Source organism: Mustela lutreola, chromosome 4 (genome assembly GCF_030435805.1).
Source record: "Mustela lutreola isolate mMusLut2 chromosome 4, mMusLut2.pri, whole genome shotgun sequence".
Taxonomy (NCBI): domain Eukaryota; kingdom Metazoa; phylum Chordata; class Mammalia; order Carnivora; family Mustelidae; genus Mustela; species Mustela lutreola.
The window spans coordinates 38,904,654-38,920,358 of NC_081293.1; the positions used below are offsets into that span (position 1 = coordinate 38,904,654).

The 15,705-nt window shown below is 38.8% G+C and overlaps 1 protein-coding gene across 1 annotated transcript; it reads left to right on the forward strand.

Moving 5' to 3' along the window:
- LOC131830299 (olfactory receptor 6E1-like) lies at nucleotides 1–954 on the forward strand. Its single transcript, XM_059172603.1, is given in 1 exon segment — nucleotides 1–954. A coding segment is annotated over 1 exon segment (945 nt). The 5' UTR covers nucleotides 1–9.
- The last annotated feature ends 14,751 nt before the right edge of the window (nucleotides 955–15,705 follow it).

The following is a 15,705-nucleotide window of genomic DNA, read 5'->3' on the forward strand; positions in this document are numbered from 1 at the left end:
TGGAAAGAGATGCCCATGGAAATGGGGAATGGGACAACTGTCCACGAATTCACCTTGGAGGGGTTTCCTGCCATCCAGCACCTGGGAAAGGTCCTCTTCCTGGTGCACTTGCTGGCATACCTGGCATCCATTGCTGGCAATGTGATCATAATCACCATCACCTGTGCTGACTCCCGACTCCATACACCTATGTATTTGTTCCTCAGCACTTTCTCCTTCTTGGAGTGTGTTGTCATAAGTGCTGTTATTCCTAAGTTGCTTGTCATCTTTCTCTCAGGCAAGCAAACAATTTCCTTTCCTGCCTGTTTCATACAAGCATTTGTCTTTTTATTTCTTGGAACAGTAGGTTTCCTCCTCATAGCAGTGATGTCTCTGGATCGGTATGTGGCCATTTGCAAGCCTCTGCATTACCCGACCATCATGAACCTGAAGACTTGCTTCCTCCTGGTCACTGCCTGCTTCACATTGGCCTTTCCCTTTATCACTGGGCTGGTAGTGAAGGTTTTCCAGTTGTCCTTCTGTGGTCCCCGTATCATTCCTCACTTTTTCTGTGACCTTGCCCCCCTGATTCATCTCTCCTGCTCTGACACCAGACCTACTGAAATGTTGACCTTTGTCCTCGCTTTGTTTGTCCTTATAACATCTCTTATCATAACCATCATTGCCTAGAGCAACATAGTAGTCACAATCATACAACTCCCATCAGCCAAGGAGAAACAGAAAGCTTTCTCTAACTGCTCCTCTCACCTCATAGTCCTCTCTCTGATGTATGGCAGCTGTGTGTTTATATATGTGAAACCAAAGCAAATGAACAGGCTGGAATCCAACAGGGAGGCTGCCCTTGTGAACACGGTGGTGACCCCCTTGCTCAACCCTGTCATCTACACTCTGTGGAACAAGCAGGTGCACCGGGCTCTGAGGGAGACAATGTGCAGAATGAAAATATCAAGATAAAAAACTCACATGGCTTTGGAGTGGAAGGCTTCAGAGAACCCTGTGTCCTCATTCTGGCGAGTGTAGCAGTCCACAGAGTTGTATTGCAGGGTCTCTGATAGACCTCACTGAATTCTGCACATTCCTAACAAAATGGAAACCTGCTTCTTCCAGGCTACATTTTACCTTGATGTGCATAGTTATCCCCTCCATAAATATCCCACATATTGTTGACAACTGATTAATTATAAAATTCTTCACTAAATTTTTATTCTTCCCTCTTTATAAATCATGTGCTTGAAATTTCCAAGATTTAGTAAATTTATAGTTATTATTTCCCTTCTCTCTACCCATGAATGTGGCTGAACAGAATTAATAAATATTTACCAGAAGTCATTTAGATATTCAAATGATAGAAATTTATATAATAGGAATGTAGAAAATAATGGAAATAGTATGAATGTTTGGGTCTGCCTTACCTCCATGCTTAGACCAAGGAAATGGTCATAGTACCCTTCACCTTGGAATTATTTGCTTTGCATTAGGTGTGCTCTTAAATGCTGTTCTTGGCCCTTAGCTTTGCTACATATATATGCATCAATCCCATTCTGGAGATAAACAGAATTTTTCTCAGTCTTAGAGAACAAAACACTGAAGAGGGAATAATCACAGCATCCCATGGCTGACCAATGTTCCTACTTCCTAAATTATTTATTCTAGCTCCAGCCCCTCAGATGCATAATGCACATTTCTGAGTGTTTCCCATCCTAAATCTCTTACCACAGATGCTTGTGTATATCAGTGGATGGGAGCACTTATTTCATATTTCTTTAATTTCTTCCAAAGATTCAAGTTGGGGAACCTAAGTAATTTGCTTATCTTCTTCACATTACTAATGAAAATAAACAAGTAAGATTTTTCCTGGTTGACTGGTGTTGTCATGTATAAGGTTATCTTCTGATAGATAACCTACTTTAAAACCAACATTTCTATGATCTCAATCCTTAAATGTTGTATACCTTTATAATACAGCAGGGTATGTATATTTTTCCTTCAGAATAAATATCTTCAAAAAAGATTAACAAGAGAGTAGAGGAATTAAGGTGGCCATGTAGCAGGGGGACGCCAAGGTTGTCGTGTCCCTCTAACACAGCCAGATCAATATCCAACTATTCTGAACAACTATGAATTCAAACTGAGGATTAAGAAAACAGTCTGCACAGTTGAAGGGATATAACATGGCAGATGGGAGGTTCAGAGCTCTGAATTAGGGGAAAGGAAAGCTGCAGGATGCAAAGGTGAGGGAGCACTTTTCATGGAACAAACTCTAGAAGAGGGAAAGAGTAAGAGACTGCACAGTGGGTATAGATCAGACAAGAAAGCTTGGTGAGGAGATCCCCTGTCATACTGGATGAAATTATTTCCCTTCCCAGAGCACATTTGGAAGAGCACACTTTGAATCTTGAAGGACAAAAGGCTATTTGCAAGCAACTGAGCAGTGCTCAACAGGAGGGACAGAAGTGTGCACAGAGGGCCAGTAACCTCAGTTGGAATTCAGAGAAAAACACAATGCTTCCAGTGGAGGCTAGAGTCCTCTAAGCTGAACCCCATCCCCTGAGCCAGGCAGGGGCATCTTTATAAGGTAAAGTTAGCTTCTGAGCTAGCCCAGCAGGCTTCACTCTCAGAAGACTAACACAGGCTCCCCACATGTACCAAGCCTATAGATTAAGAGTGCTCCAAAACATCAGGCTCTGGTGGAAATAAGATGAGGCTTGCTTCCTTTTTCTTTCTTCTTGTATTTTCTGGACAAAGTGAGATAGAGAAATTCACTCCAAAAGAAAGAATAGGAGGTAATACTCATAGCAGGGGATTTAATCAATACAGAGGTAAGTAAGATGTCTGAGCTAGAATTTAAAACAATGATTATAAAGATATTAGCTGGGCTTGGAAAAAAACAAAGAAGACATGAGATACTTCCTTACTGTAGTGATAAAATAACTAAAATGTAGTCATGCCAAAACTAAAAATGATAAAACTAAGATGGAGGCTATAAAAATGAGGACAAATGAAGCAGAAGAGCAAATCAGTGATGCAGAAGAAAAAAGTATGGAAAACAATGAAACTTAAAAGAAGAGGGAAAGAATACTATTAGTTCATGAAGGTAGACTATGGGAACTCAGCAATTCCATAAGGCAATATGATATCTGTATTATAGGAGTCCCAGAAGAAGAAGAGTGGGAAAAGGGGGCAGAAGGTTTATTTGAATAAATCAGAACTGAGAATTTCCCTAATCTGGGGATGGGAACAAGAATTCATGTCCAAGAGACACAGAGAACTCCCCTCAAAATCAACAAGAAAAAGATAAACACCTTGACATATTATAATGAACGATGCAAATGACAAAGATAAAGAAAAAATTCCTGAAAGCAGCTCAGGACAAGATATCCTTAACCTACAAGGGGAGACACATAAGGCTGACAACAAGGTTGTCCACAGAGACCTGGCAGGCCAGAAAAACTAGCATCACATATTCAACATGCTAAATGGGGGAAATATGTAGCCAAGAACACTGTATCCAGCAAGGCTGTCATTAAGAATAAAAAGAGAGATCAAAAGTTTCCAAGACAAAACCTAAAGGAATTCATGAACACTAAACCTGCCCTTCAAGAAATATTAAAGGGGACCCTTTGAGCAGAGAGAGAGGACAAAGGTAACAAAAATCAGAAGGGAACAGAAACACTCTATAGAGACAGTGACCTTACAGGGAATACAAGGACACTATTCGTATCTTTCAATAATTACTCAGAATGTAAATGAACTGAAATGCTCCAAACAAAAGACACAGGATATCAGAATGGATGCCTCAGCAATCAGACAACAAAAACAACTAAAAGGCATCCAAAATGGCAAAGAAGTCAAATTATCACTCTTGCAGACTACATTATACTTTATATAGAAACCCAAAAGACTCCACCCCAAAATTTCTAGAACTGATATAGGAATTCAGCAAAGACTCAGCATATAAACACAGTGCGCAGAACTCAATTGCACTTCTATTCACTAAAAATGAGGCAGAAGAAATAGAAGTCAAAGAAATGATCCCAATTACAATGGTACCACAAAACATAAGATACCAAAAAATAAATCTAATCAAAGAGTCAAAGGATCTGTACTCTGCAAACTATAGAATGCTCATGAAAGAAACTGAGGAAGACAACAAAAAATGGAAAAATATTCCATGCTCATGGATTGGAAGAACAACCAGTGTCAAAATGTCTATGCTACCCAGAGTAATCTACACATCTAGTGCAATCCCTATCAAAATACCACCATCATTTTCCACAGAGCTTGAACAAATAACCTTAAAATCTGTATGGAACCAGAAAAGATCCAAAATAGCCAAGGGAATATTGAAAAAGAAAACCAAAGCTGGAGGCATCACAATTCTGGACTTCCAACTATATTACATAGCTGTAATAATCAAGACAGAATTGTACTGGCACAAAAACAAACACACAGATCAAGGGAACAGAATATAGAACCCAGAAATGGACCCTCAACTCTAGGGTCAACTTATCTTTGACAAAACAGGAAAGAATAGCCAAAGGGGGGCAAAAAAGTCTCTTCAACAAATGGTGTTGGGAAAATTGGACAGCCACATGCAGAAGAATGAAACTGTACCATTTTCTTATACCATACACATAAATAAACTTAAATGGATGATAGACCTAAATATGAGAAAAGAATTTATCAAAATCCTAGATGATAACACTGGCAGCAACCTTTTTGACCTTGGCTGTAACAACTTCTTTCTAGATACATCTTCAAAGACAAGGGAAACAAAAGCAAAAATGAACTATTTGGACCTCATCAAGAGAAAAAGCCTTTGCATAGCAAAGGAAACAGTCTACAAAACTAAAAGGCAGCCTATGAAATGGGAAAAAATATTTGCAAATTTCTTACCAGATAAAGGGCTAGTATCCAAAATCTATAAAGAATTACCAAACTCAACACACACATATGCACACACAAAAAGAAACAAATAATCCAGTCAGGAAATGGGTAGAAGATATGAACACATATCTCCAAAGAAGACATTTAAATGGCCAACGGACACATGAAAAAATGTTCCACATCACTCGGCATCAGGGAAATACAAATCAAAACCACAACAAGATACCACCTCATGCCAGTCAGAATGGCGAAAATTAACAAGTCAGGAAACAACAGATGTTAACGAAGATGTGGAATAAGGGGAACCCTCTGACATTGTTAGTGGGAATGCAAACTGGTGCAGTCACTGTGGAAAATAGTATGGAGGTTCCTCAAAAAGTTACAAATGGAGCTATCCTATGACCCAGCAATTGCACTACGAGGTATTTATCCAAAGTATACAAAAGCAGTGATTCAAAGTGGCACATGCACCCAAATGCTTACAGCAGCAATGTCCACAATAGCCAAAATATGGAAAGAGCCCAGATGTCCATCAATAGTTAAGTGGATAATGAAGACATGGTATGTGTATGTATGTGTATATATATATATATACATATATATATATATATGTGTGTGTGTGTGTGTGTATGAAGACATGGTATGTGTATGTATGTTTGTGTGTGTGTATATATATATATATATATACATATATATATATATATATAATGAAATTTTAGGCAGCCATCACAAAAAGAATTCTTGAAGGTACTTGGGTGGCTCAGTCAGTTAAATAGCTGCCTTTGGCTCAGGTCATGATCCCAAGGTCCTGGGATTGACCTCCACATTGGGCTCCCTGATCGGCAGGGAGCCAGCTTCTGCCCCTCCCCTCAGCTCATGTTCTCTCTCTCTCTCTCAAATAAAGAAATAAAATCTTTCTTTAAAAAAGTGAAACCTTACAGTTTGCGATGATGTGGATAGAAGTAGAAGGTTATTTTGCTAAGTGAAATAAGTCAGAGAAAGATAAATACCATATGATTTCACTCATATGTGGAATTTAAGAAACAAAACAGATGAACATAAGGGAAGGGAAGGAAAAATAAAATAAGATAAAAACAGAGAGGGAGGGCAGCCATAAAAGACCCTTAACTATAGGAAAACAACTGAAGATTGATGGAGGGGTGGTGGGTAGGGGGATGAGGTAATTAAGTGATAAGCATTGAAGAAGCACTTGATATAACTAGTATAAAATGGGTGTTATATGCAACTGATGAATCACTAAATTCTACCCCTGAAACTAATAATATATGTTACCTAAATTGAATCAAAATTTAAAAATTGAATAAAAAACAAACAAAAGATGTTAGTTTAAAAAAAAAGTTAACAACAGAAGAAACACATGGCATTGGGGAGATGTGGAGAGAATTGAACCTTCTTACATTGTTGGTGGGATGCAAACCAGAGCATCTACCCTACCATCCAGCAATTGCACAACTAGGTAATTACCCAAAGAATACAAAATAGTAATTTGAAGACACATGCACCCTGATGTTTATAGCAGCATTACCTACAACAGCCAGTTATGGAAAGAGCCAATTATACATTGACTGATGAATGGATAAAGAAGATGTGGTATTTATAAATAAAGGAAATTTACTCATCTATAAAAAAGAATGAAATCATGCCATTTGCAATGACATGGATAAATCTGGAAAGTACTATACCATACCAAATAAGTCAGAGAATATACCATGTGATTTCCTAATATGTAGAATTTAGAAACAAAACAAATGATCATAGCAGAAAAGATAAAGGCAAACCAAGACACAGAGTCTTGACTATAAGGGCCAAACTGATGGTTACCAGGGGGTGCGTGAAAAAGGTGATGGAGATTAAGAGTCACTTATTGCAATGAGCACAGGGTGTTGTCTGTAAGTGCTGAGTCACTAAATTGTACACCTGAAAATAATATTATATTGTATGTTAACTAACTGGAATATAAATAAACACTGAAGAAAAATTTTTAAATGTTTAACACAATTTTTTTATTTTGTTGGCTTTTAGCCAAAACCTGAGGTTAGATAGTCTCAAATACATTTTGTGAAACATAATTAGATCCTTCTTGTCTTCATGGTCCTATTATAAAGTCCAGATTTCACCTAACTGACATTGAAGAAGTATCAACATGACCTAAAAAAAATCACAGATGATTAGCTATACACATTGCATCAACAAATTTGGAAAAGCCAAGATCAGAGTAGGAAAGTGGCTACAGACCCTGTTACAGGAATTGGAAGGACGAATGATGGTTTGGGGAAGTTCCAGTGGGAATGGAATGCCAAGGGACCACAGTAGACTCTGAATCATTTGCACTAGACAAACCTGGTGTTGTCTTCAACTAACTGATCAACTTCCGAAAACACAAAAGTCACTGACCTTCTCCATAAAATATGGAGATTGAGCCAGATGATCTCTAGGGTCCCCTTGAAAATACTTACGGACATAACATCAAGATGCTGCAGGAACATGGAAATAATGTTCTGCTCTGAGAGTTGAACAACTGAAGAGTGTATGGAAGTGGTTGAGGTTCAGTAATGTAGGAATAAATCAGGGAATTATGGTCAAACTACTGAAAAGAATGTGAACCTCCCAACATTTTAGTAACCATTGGATAATTTATCATACTCAAACTAATTAAATGCATTTATATTACCTTGAGAAAGATTATACTGGTTGTGTGAACTGACCAATAGAAAAATGAAAACCAGAAATCTAAAACTGAGTCTATAAATCCAGGCTGATAGTTGCCAGCCTTAGATGGTACCCAGTGAAGAACAAATCCCAATGTGGAGATTAATGCACTAGATTCTGGTACTTTAAAACATTTATTGAGATAAATCCCTTAAGTTAATTGAATGTTAAAGTTACATGATTTTAAAATACTTCAATGAAGTATGGGGGCGCCTGGGTGGCTCAGTGGGTTAAAGCCTCTGCCTTCAGCTTAGGTCATGATCTCAGGGTCCTGGGATCAAGCCCTGCACCCGGCTCTCTGCTCAGCTGGGAGCCTGATTCCCCCTCTCTCTGTCTTCCTCTCTGCCTACTTGTGATCTCTGTCAAATAAATAAATAAAAGCTTCAAAAAAAATTCAATGAAGTATGATTGACATATACATATTTAGTGCATACAACTTGAATATTTGGAGTGAAGTACACACCCTTGAAGCCATCATCACCATCAATGCCATTAACTTATCTATCACCTTCAACTATTTCTTCCTGTAATCTTTGTTGTGGATTTTAAGTAAAAGCACTTAATTTACGCACCCTATTAGCAAAATTTTAAATAGGCAATAAAATATTGTTAACCCTAGGCCATATGTTATATAGATCTCCAGAACTCATTCATTAACGCATAACTGAAATTTGATTAATAACTTCCTATTTCCCCTTCCTTCCAGCCCTTGACAACCACTATTCTACTCTCTGCTTCTCTGTGTTTGATTAGATTCCACATATAAATGAGATCATGCAGCATTTGCCTTACCATGTTTGGCTTATTTTACTTATAATAATATTCTACCTGGGGTGGGGCTGGGGGAAGTCCAGGGTGTCAGCCTGTGCTCTGTCCTCAGCTTGCCTTCTGCTCCCTCATTAACACCATGGTACTTCTTACTGCTTCCATGGTAACAACTTTGGAAATTAACAGCAGTCATAGCCATGATCTGTTAAGGGCACAGTAATGAGAGGCTAAGACCACTAAGGTATGAAGGTCTATGTTACCTTAGAGGACAAGCAAATGAAACTAGCAATCATTTGGCAAAGGGTGAAGAAAAACATGCTAAATGAATGAACATAAGGAAGATAATGGAATATTTATTTGGACTTCATAATGTGGGGGGAAAATAGCAAAAGAAAAATTAAATTTCCTAACTACCCACTGATAAATCCTTGAAAAGGGCAGAGTGATGTTCCTCTAGGAACTCAACTGCCTCAATGTTAGTACTTTGCTAAGGGCAAAAGGGAATCTAGCCCAATGCCCAGTATCCTGTAAGTCTACTTTAACACATAAAAATTACTTTGGAAACTTCCTTTTTCTCTACCTCCAAAGATCCATATTGACAATCATCCCCCAAGCATATGACCCACAAATATACATCTGAAGGGTCTCATTGAAGAGGAAAATTACGCAGAGCAAGCCCAGACCAGGAGGCCCCAGAAGACGGAAGGGTGCTAACAATAAGCTAGAAGCCCTACTGAAAGCAAGAGATAACCAGAAACCCTACTGAAAGCAAGAGATAACCAGAAGCCCTACTGAAAGCAAGAGATTACCAGCCATTTCTGCTTCTGTAAAAAGGCCTCCCTCCTCAGGCTCCCTGCACTACTGTTTCTGCCTAAAGCAGCCCCCACTCCTCCAGTTTAAAACCACCTACCAGCAGTCAGTATAGCCCTTGGAACCTGACTGCCTCCATTTCCTTATAAAAGCCCTATAACCCCATTGTCCAGGGCCCAGAACTTCAAGCATATGCTCATAAAGGTCTGTAGGTGTAAAATAAATCCAAGTTCTCCTACTTCTCCAAGTGTCACTTGGTCTCCTGCTGGTCTGATTTTCCACATCATGACTAAGGTTTTATTAGACAGTAGTAAATTATTTTTTCCCAATAATAGCCCAGTCAAGGTCCTGGAAACCTTGCTTTTCAAATTCCTTAGAGACTTACTTACAGTATCTCTAACCCTCTCCCAGCTTTAAAGTATATAATGGGCCACTCCTAACCCCAGTGGAGCTCTTTGTGCCCATAGGTCCATGCCCATGATTTAAGAAAACCACCTCTTGATGTCTCAAGAATTCTTCCTTGTCTGTTGTTGATGAAACCTACCATGTTTTCTTACATCACTGGGACCAATGGCCACAGCAGGGCCTACAGCTCACCCACTTACCCCTCTGCTGTGAGTCAGGTTTTTTACTTTAAAAATGATGAACCACTACAGTGAAGAATAAGTAATAGGACAGGGTGAACTTAAGATGATATAAAAATAAATCTAATTAGTGTACTTGGATTAAGAAAGACACTGCTAGACCCCACCAATATTACTTTGGTATTCAACTTGACCAGCAACCTGTAGAGTGTTTACTGCAAATTCCTGCAAACTGTGCTAGAGCAGTATTTTCTGGGCCTGGGAGCACATTTTTTGATGCACGAGGCAAGCAATAAGTGCTTGAAAAGTTACGCTCCCAGAAGGAATCCTCAGTGAATGATGGGTGTGATGAGGGAACAAAAGGCAAGCTGAGAACAAAGCAGAAGCTGATACTCTGCAACACCCACCCTCCAAGGATATATGTGACATTCCTCAGGCACTCCCAGCTGCCCTAAAGGAAAAACAAATAATTAGCTTGTAGGGATCACAATCCTGCAAGACCTGAGTCTCCCTCGGTTTACAAATGTCTTAGCAATCTACAAGAAAAAAGCATTCCTATCAATAACCTAGCTTCCAGAAGGAAATGTAGATATAATTAAATGTCCTTATAACCTGCAGCCATTGAAAGATACTTAAAGTGGGCAGAATATAATGTTTCTCTAGGAAGCTCCCAACTATCTTATTGTTAATGCCTTACTAGAGGAAAAACAACTTTAACTTGGCAATGCGAACACCTCTGGTATCTTGCAGGTCCTCTTTAGCATATGAGAGTTCTTTGGAAACCTCCCTTTTTCCTTGCTTCCCCCAACCCCACAGTATATAATCAGCCACCCCTCAAAATCCTTGTGCAGCAGCTCTTTCTGCCCAGGGGCCTTGTCCCTGTGCTTTAATAAACTGCCATTTTGCACCAAAGATGTCTCAAAAATTCTTTCTTGGTCATTGGCTCCCCCTTGAACCTCAGCTATACTGTAAAACCCAACTGGGGCAGAATTGCTATATATACACTCTATCTTCTTCTGGGTTTGAAAAGCTGTGAAGAGTATTCTACACTACACTCAGAATTCCACAGTGAGACTGGGCTTCAAGTTCCCAAAGGGTAACTGGCTTGGTAATGCACAATTCTTTTAACTACAATTTTCTGTCCTGCCTATTGGTCTTCCCTGGCACCAACTCTCCAATAAATTACATGTCTTCAAATTCTTGCCTCTGGGTCTGCTTCTGGGGTGATTCATCTAAGACATTGAGTTTTTTTCTACTACCTAGTTAACTGCCCCAGAAATTCACATCTTCTTTGCATTTTGTATACATAGTAAGACTATGAAGTTTCTTCTGTGAATCCAGCCTCAGATCAGTTTTCATGGGCTTCCATATGAGGAATGTCTTTCACAAAAAAATGCCTTTCAGTCCAAAATAACTTTGATTTCAAGGAGTTCATTAAGGACTTTCTCCATCAAGGTGGAATAATCCCTTTCTTCAGGTCTTTCCTCTGTATTTTTTTTAAGATTTTATTTATTTATTTGACATAGAGAGAGAGAGAGCTCACAAGTAGGCAGAGAGGCAGGCAAAGAGAGAGGGGGCAAAGAAGGCTCCCCACTGAGTAGAGAGCCTGATGTAGGGCTCAATCCCATGAGACCATGAGACCATGACCCAAGCCAAAGGCAGAAGCTTAACCCACTGAACCACCCAGGTGCCCCAGGTCTTTCCTCCTTAAAATAAAATACCCTGAGGGTGCCTGGTGGGTGGGTCCATTGATTGACTCTTGATTTCAGCTCAGGTCGCTCAGGTCAGGATGTCAGGGTTCTGAGATAGAACTGAATTTGATTCTGTGCTCAGCAGGGAATCTGCTTCTCTCTCCCTCTGTTCTTCCCTCTGCTTTCATGCATGCACACTCTTTCTCTCTAAATAAGGTAAATAAATCTTTGCAGCAAAGGAAGCAGTGAACAAAACAAAGAGGCAACCCACGGAATGGGAGAAGATATTTGAAAATGACAGTACAGACAAAGGGCTGATATCCAAAATCTATAAAGAACTCAAACTCGATACTCAAAAAACAGATAATCATGTCAAAAAATGGACAGAAAACATGAACAGACACTTCTCCAAAGAAGATATGCAAATGGCTAACAGACACATCATCATTAGCCAGCAGGGAGATTCAATTCAAATCCACATTGAGATACCACCTTACACCAGTTAGAATGGGCAAAATTAACAAGACAGTAAACAACAAGTTTTGGAGAGGATGTGGAGAAAGGGGAACCCTCTTACACTGTTGGTGGGAATGCAAGTTGGTGCAGCCACTTTGGAAAACAGTGTGGAGATTCCTTAAGAAATTGAAAATAGAGCTACCCTATGACCGTGCAATTGCACTACTGGGAATTTACCCCAAAGGTACAGATGTAGTGAGAAGAAGGGCCATCTGTATACCAATGTTCATAACAGCAATGGCCACAATTGCCAAACTGGAAAGAACAAAGATTCCCTTCAATAGAAGAATGGGTAAAGAAGATATGGCTCATATATACAATGGAGTATTATGCCTCCATCAGAAAGGATGAATACTCAACTTTTGTATGAACATGGACAGGACTGGAGGAGAGTATGCTGAATGAAATAAGTCAAGCAGAGAAAGTCAATTATCATACGGTTTCACTTGTGGAGCATAAGGGAGGACATTAGGAAAAGGAAAGGAAAAGTAAAATTGGGGGAATTTAGAGGGGGAGCCTGTGAACTCTGAGAAACAAACTGAGGGTTTTCCAGGGGAGGGGAGTGAGCCGAAGGTGAGCCTTGTCGTGGGCATTAAGGAGGGCACATAGTGCACTAGGTGTGGTGCATAAAAAATTAATCTTGGAACACTGAAAAAATAAAATAAAATAAAATAAGAGGTTTTTCTAGATGCAGAAAAGGAAGAGATGTGGAGAATCTGTGTCCATAGCAACCACTGACTTGAAGAAGTTCTTCTTCTCTTCGGTATCTCTGCTGGGCTTCTATGGCAGGAGTGAGCCACTATTCCATGGTCTGGCTTCCCTTGAAAGCCAGAGAGGGGGAGTAAACTCCAAAGTGTATTGTAGGCAACCCTGAAGCATGTGGTAGCTGAAAATTTGTTCTGCCTGAATCTTCCCTCATCAGAGTTGATGTTACATCAAAGTTAACACAAATATTATAGAAACTTTTAGAAGCATTTATATGAGTCCTACCTTCCCACAAATAGACTAAATCATTTTTATAACATTTGTCCTTCTACCATTGTGCTTTCAGTATAGGCCAAACCTGGAACTCATGGTCATATTCTCAGTTGAAGTGAGGGAAAATAAAGAATAATGGTAGATGAGTTACAGAAGTGACAGTAATGTGAGACTATTCATTTTAATGCTCAGCTAAAGGCTCATTTGCATGGGGTTTTAATTTTATTCAGTGCTAGCTGCATGGTGCAGAAATACCTGAGTGTCACACCTGAGTGAGTCCCAGTGCCAAGTTCATGGTGAGAAGGTGGGAGGAGAGGGACTCTACATAGTTTGATGGAAAGGCTTACAAAGTGGAAAGTCAAAGAGATGGACTAAAGTAAGTCTACACTGCACCTAGCATAAGGAGTAGTGAGCTGGCTCCAAGATTTGCTTCAAATTATCCTTCGCCTATAGTTTCTCTTTCTTGCATAGTGCCTTCTTGGTTCGCCAATACCTAGGATTTCTTCCTCTGTTTTTGTTTGTTTGTTTGTTTTGTTTGTTTTTTGTTTTTTATTTTTTTGTTTTTGCTTTTTTTTCCCTTGCCACAGAGACATATCTAGAAAGAAATTGCTATGGTCAATGTCTAAGAGGGTACACCCTATGTTCTCCTGGGATTGTGTTGTCTTTTTGTCTCATATTTAGGTTTTTCAACCATTTTGAATTTATTTTTGTGTATGGTGAAATAAAGTGGTCCAGTTTCATTCTTTTCATGTTGCTGCCCAATCTTTCCAACACCTTTTGTTGAAGGGACTGTCTTTTCCTTTTGGATATTCTTTCCTGCTTTGTTGAAGATTGATCGACCATATAGCTGTGGGTTCTTTTCTGGGTTTTTCTACTCTGTTCCCTTCATCTAGGTCTCTACTTTTGTGCCAGTACCACACTGTTTTAATCACTACAGCTTTGTAATAGGTTTCAAAGTCTGGAATTGTGATGGCTCCAGCTTTGCTTTGCATTTTCATGATTGCTTTGGCCATTTGGGGTCTTTTGTGTTTCCATACAAATTTTAGGATTATTTGTTCTAGCTCTGTGAAAAATGCTGTTAGTATTTTGATAGGGATTGCATTTAATGGGTAGATTGCTTTGGGTAATATAGACATTTTAAGAATATTCTTCGGATTCATGAGCATGGAATGTCTTTCCATTTCTTTGTATCTTCTTCAATTTCTTTCATCAGTGTTTTGTAGTTTTCAGAGTACATGTCTTTCACTTCTTTGGTTAGGATTATTCCTAGGTATCGTATTGTTTTTGACAAAGCTGTAAATGGGATTGATTCCTTGATATCTCTTTCTGCTGCTTATTATTGGTGTCTAGAAATGCCACAGATTTCTATACATTGATTTTGTATTCTGTGACTTGACTGAATTTGTGTATCAGTTCTAACAATTTTGGGGGTAGGGGGTCTTTGGGTTTTCTGTATAGAATATCATGTCACTTGCAAATAGTGACAGTTTGGCTTTCTTGTCAATTGGATGCCTTTTATTTCTTTTTGTTGTCTGATTGCTGAGGACTTCCAGTACTATGTTAAGTAACAGTAGTGAGAATGGGCATGCTTGTCTTGTTCCTGACCATAGAGGAAAATCTGTTATTTTTTCTTCATTGAGAATGATATTAGCTGTTGGTTTTTTATATATGACCTTTCTAATGCTGATGTATATTTCCTTCTAAACCAACATCTTGAGAGTTTTTATCAAAAATGGATGTTGTACTTTGTCAAATGCTTTTTCTGCATCTGTTGAGAGGATCATATAATTCTTATCCTTTCTTTTACTAATTTGGTGCATCACGTTGATTGATTTTTGAATATTGTGCCACCCTTTCAGCCCCAGAATAATTGCCACTTGATAATGGTGAATGCTTCTTTTAAAGTACTATTGGATTTAGTTTGCAGTATCTTATTAAGAATTTTTTTTATGATGCTCAGTTAGCTGACACAGTATTTTTAGATCTATGTTCATAGAGGATATTGGCCTATAGTTCTCTTTTTTAATGGAGTCTTTGTCTAGTTTTGGTGTCAGGGTAATGTTGGCCTCATGGAATGAATTTATATGTTTTCCTTCTTTTTTGTGGAATATTTTGAGAAGGATATGTATTAACTCTTCCCTAAATGTTTGGTAGAATTTGCCTGTCGAGCCATCTGGCCCTTATCGCCCTTCAAATACCCCAGAAAGGGTACTGTGGGAGGGTCCAACTCAGAACCACCAGATTTTTAAAAATAGCTCCAAAATGGGGGCAGGGGGACCCTGTTTCCCCTGACCAAAAAACTGGGAGAAGAATGACCTAGTAACAGAATTTTTGTCAATACCAACATTACTCCAGACAAACACCAACAGAAAAGTCATACCTCCTTCTAGTGGTTGAGCAGGGATTTTATCTCCCCTACCCATTCATGATAAAAAATAAAAATGAACTCTCAGTAAGCTAGGAGTATAGGGGAACTACCTCAACTTGATAAAGTGTATCTACAAAAGACTCAGAGGTAAGTTTTCTTAGAGATAACATCATACTTAATGCCAAATGACTGAGTGTTTCCCCTCTAAGATAAAGAACAAGACAACTCTAGAAGTTTAGCCTCTGCAATAAGGCAAGAAAAATAAATAAAATGCATGCAGATTGGAAAGGAAGATATAAAACCATCCCTATTGGCAGATGATATAAAAATTTAGAAAACCCCAAACAAACTACAAAAGTAGTCCTAAATTAAT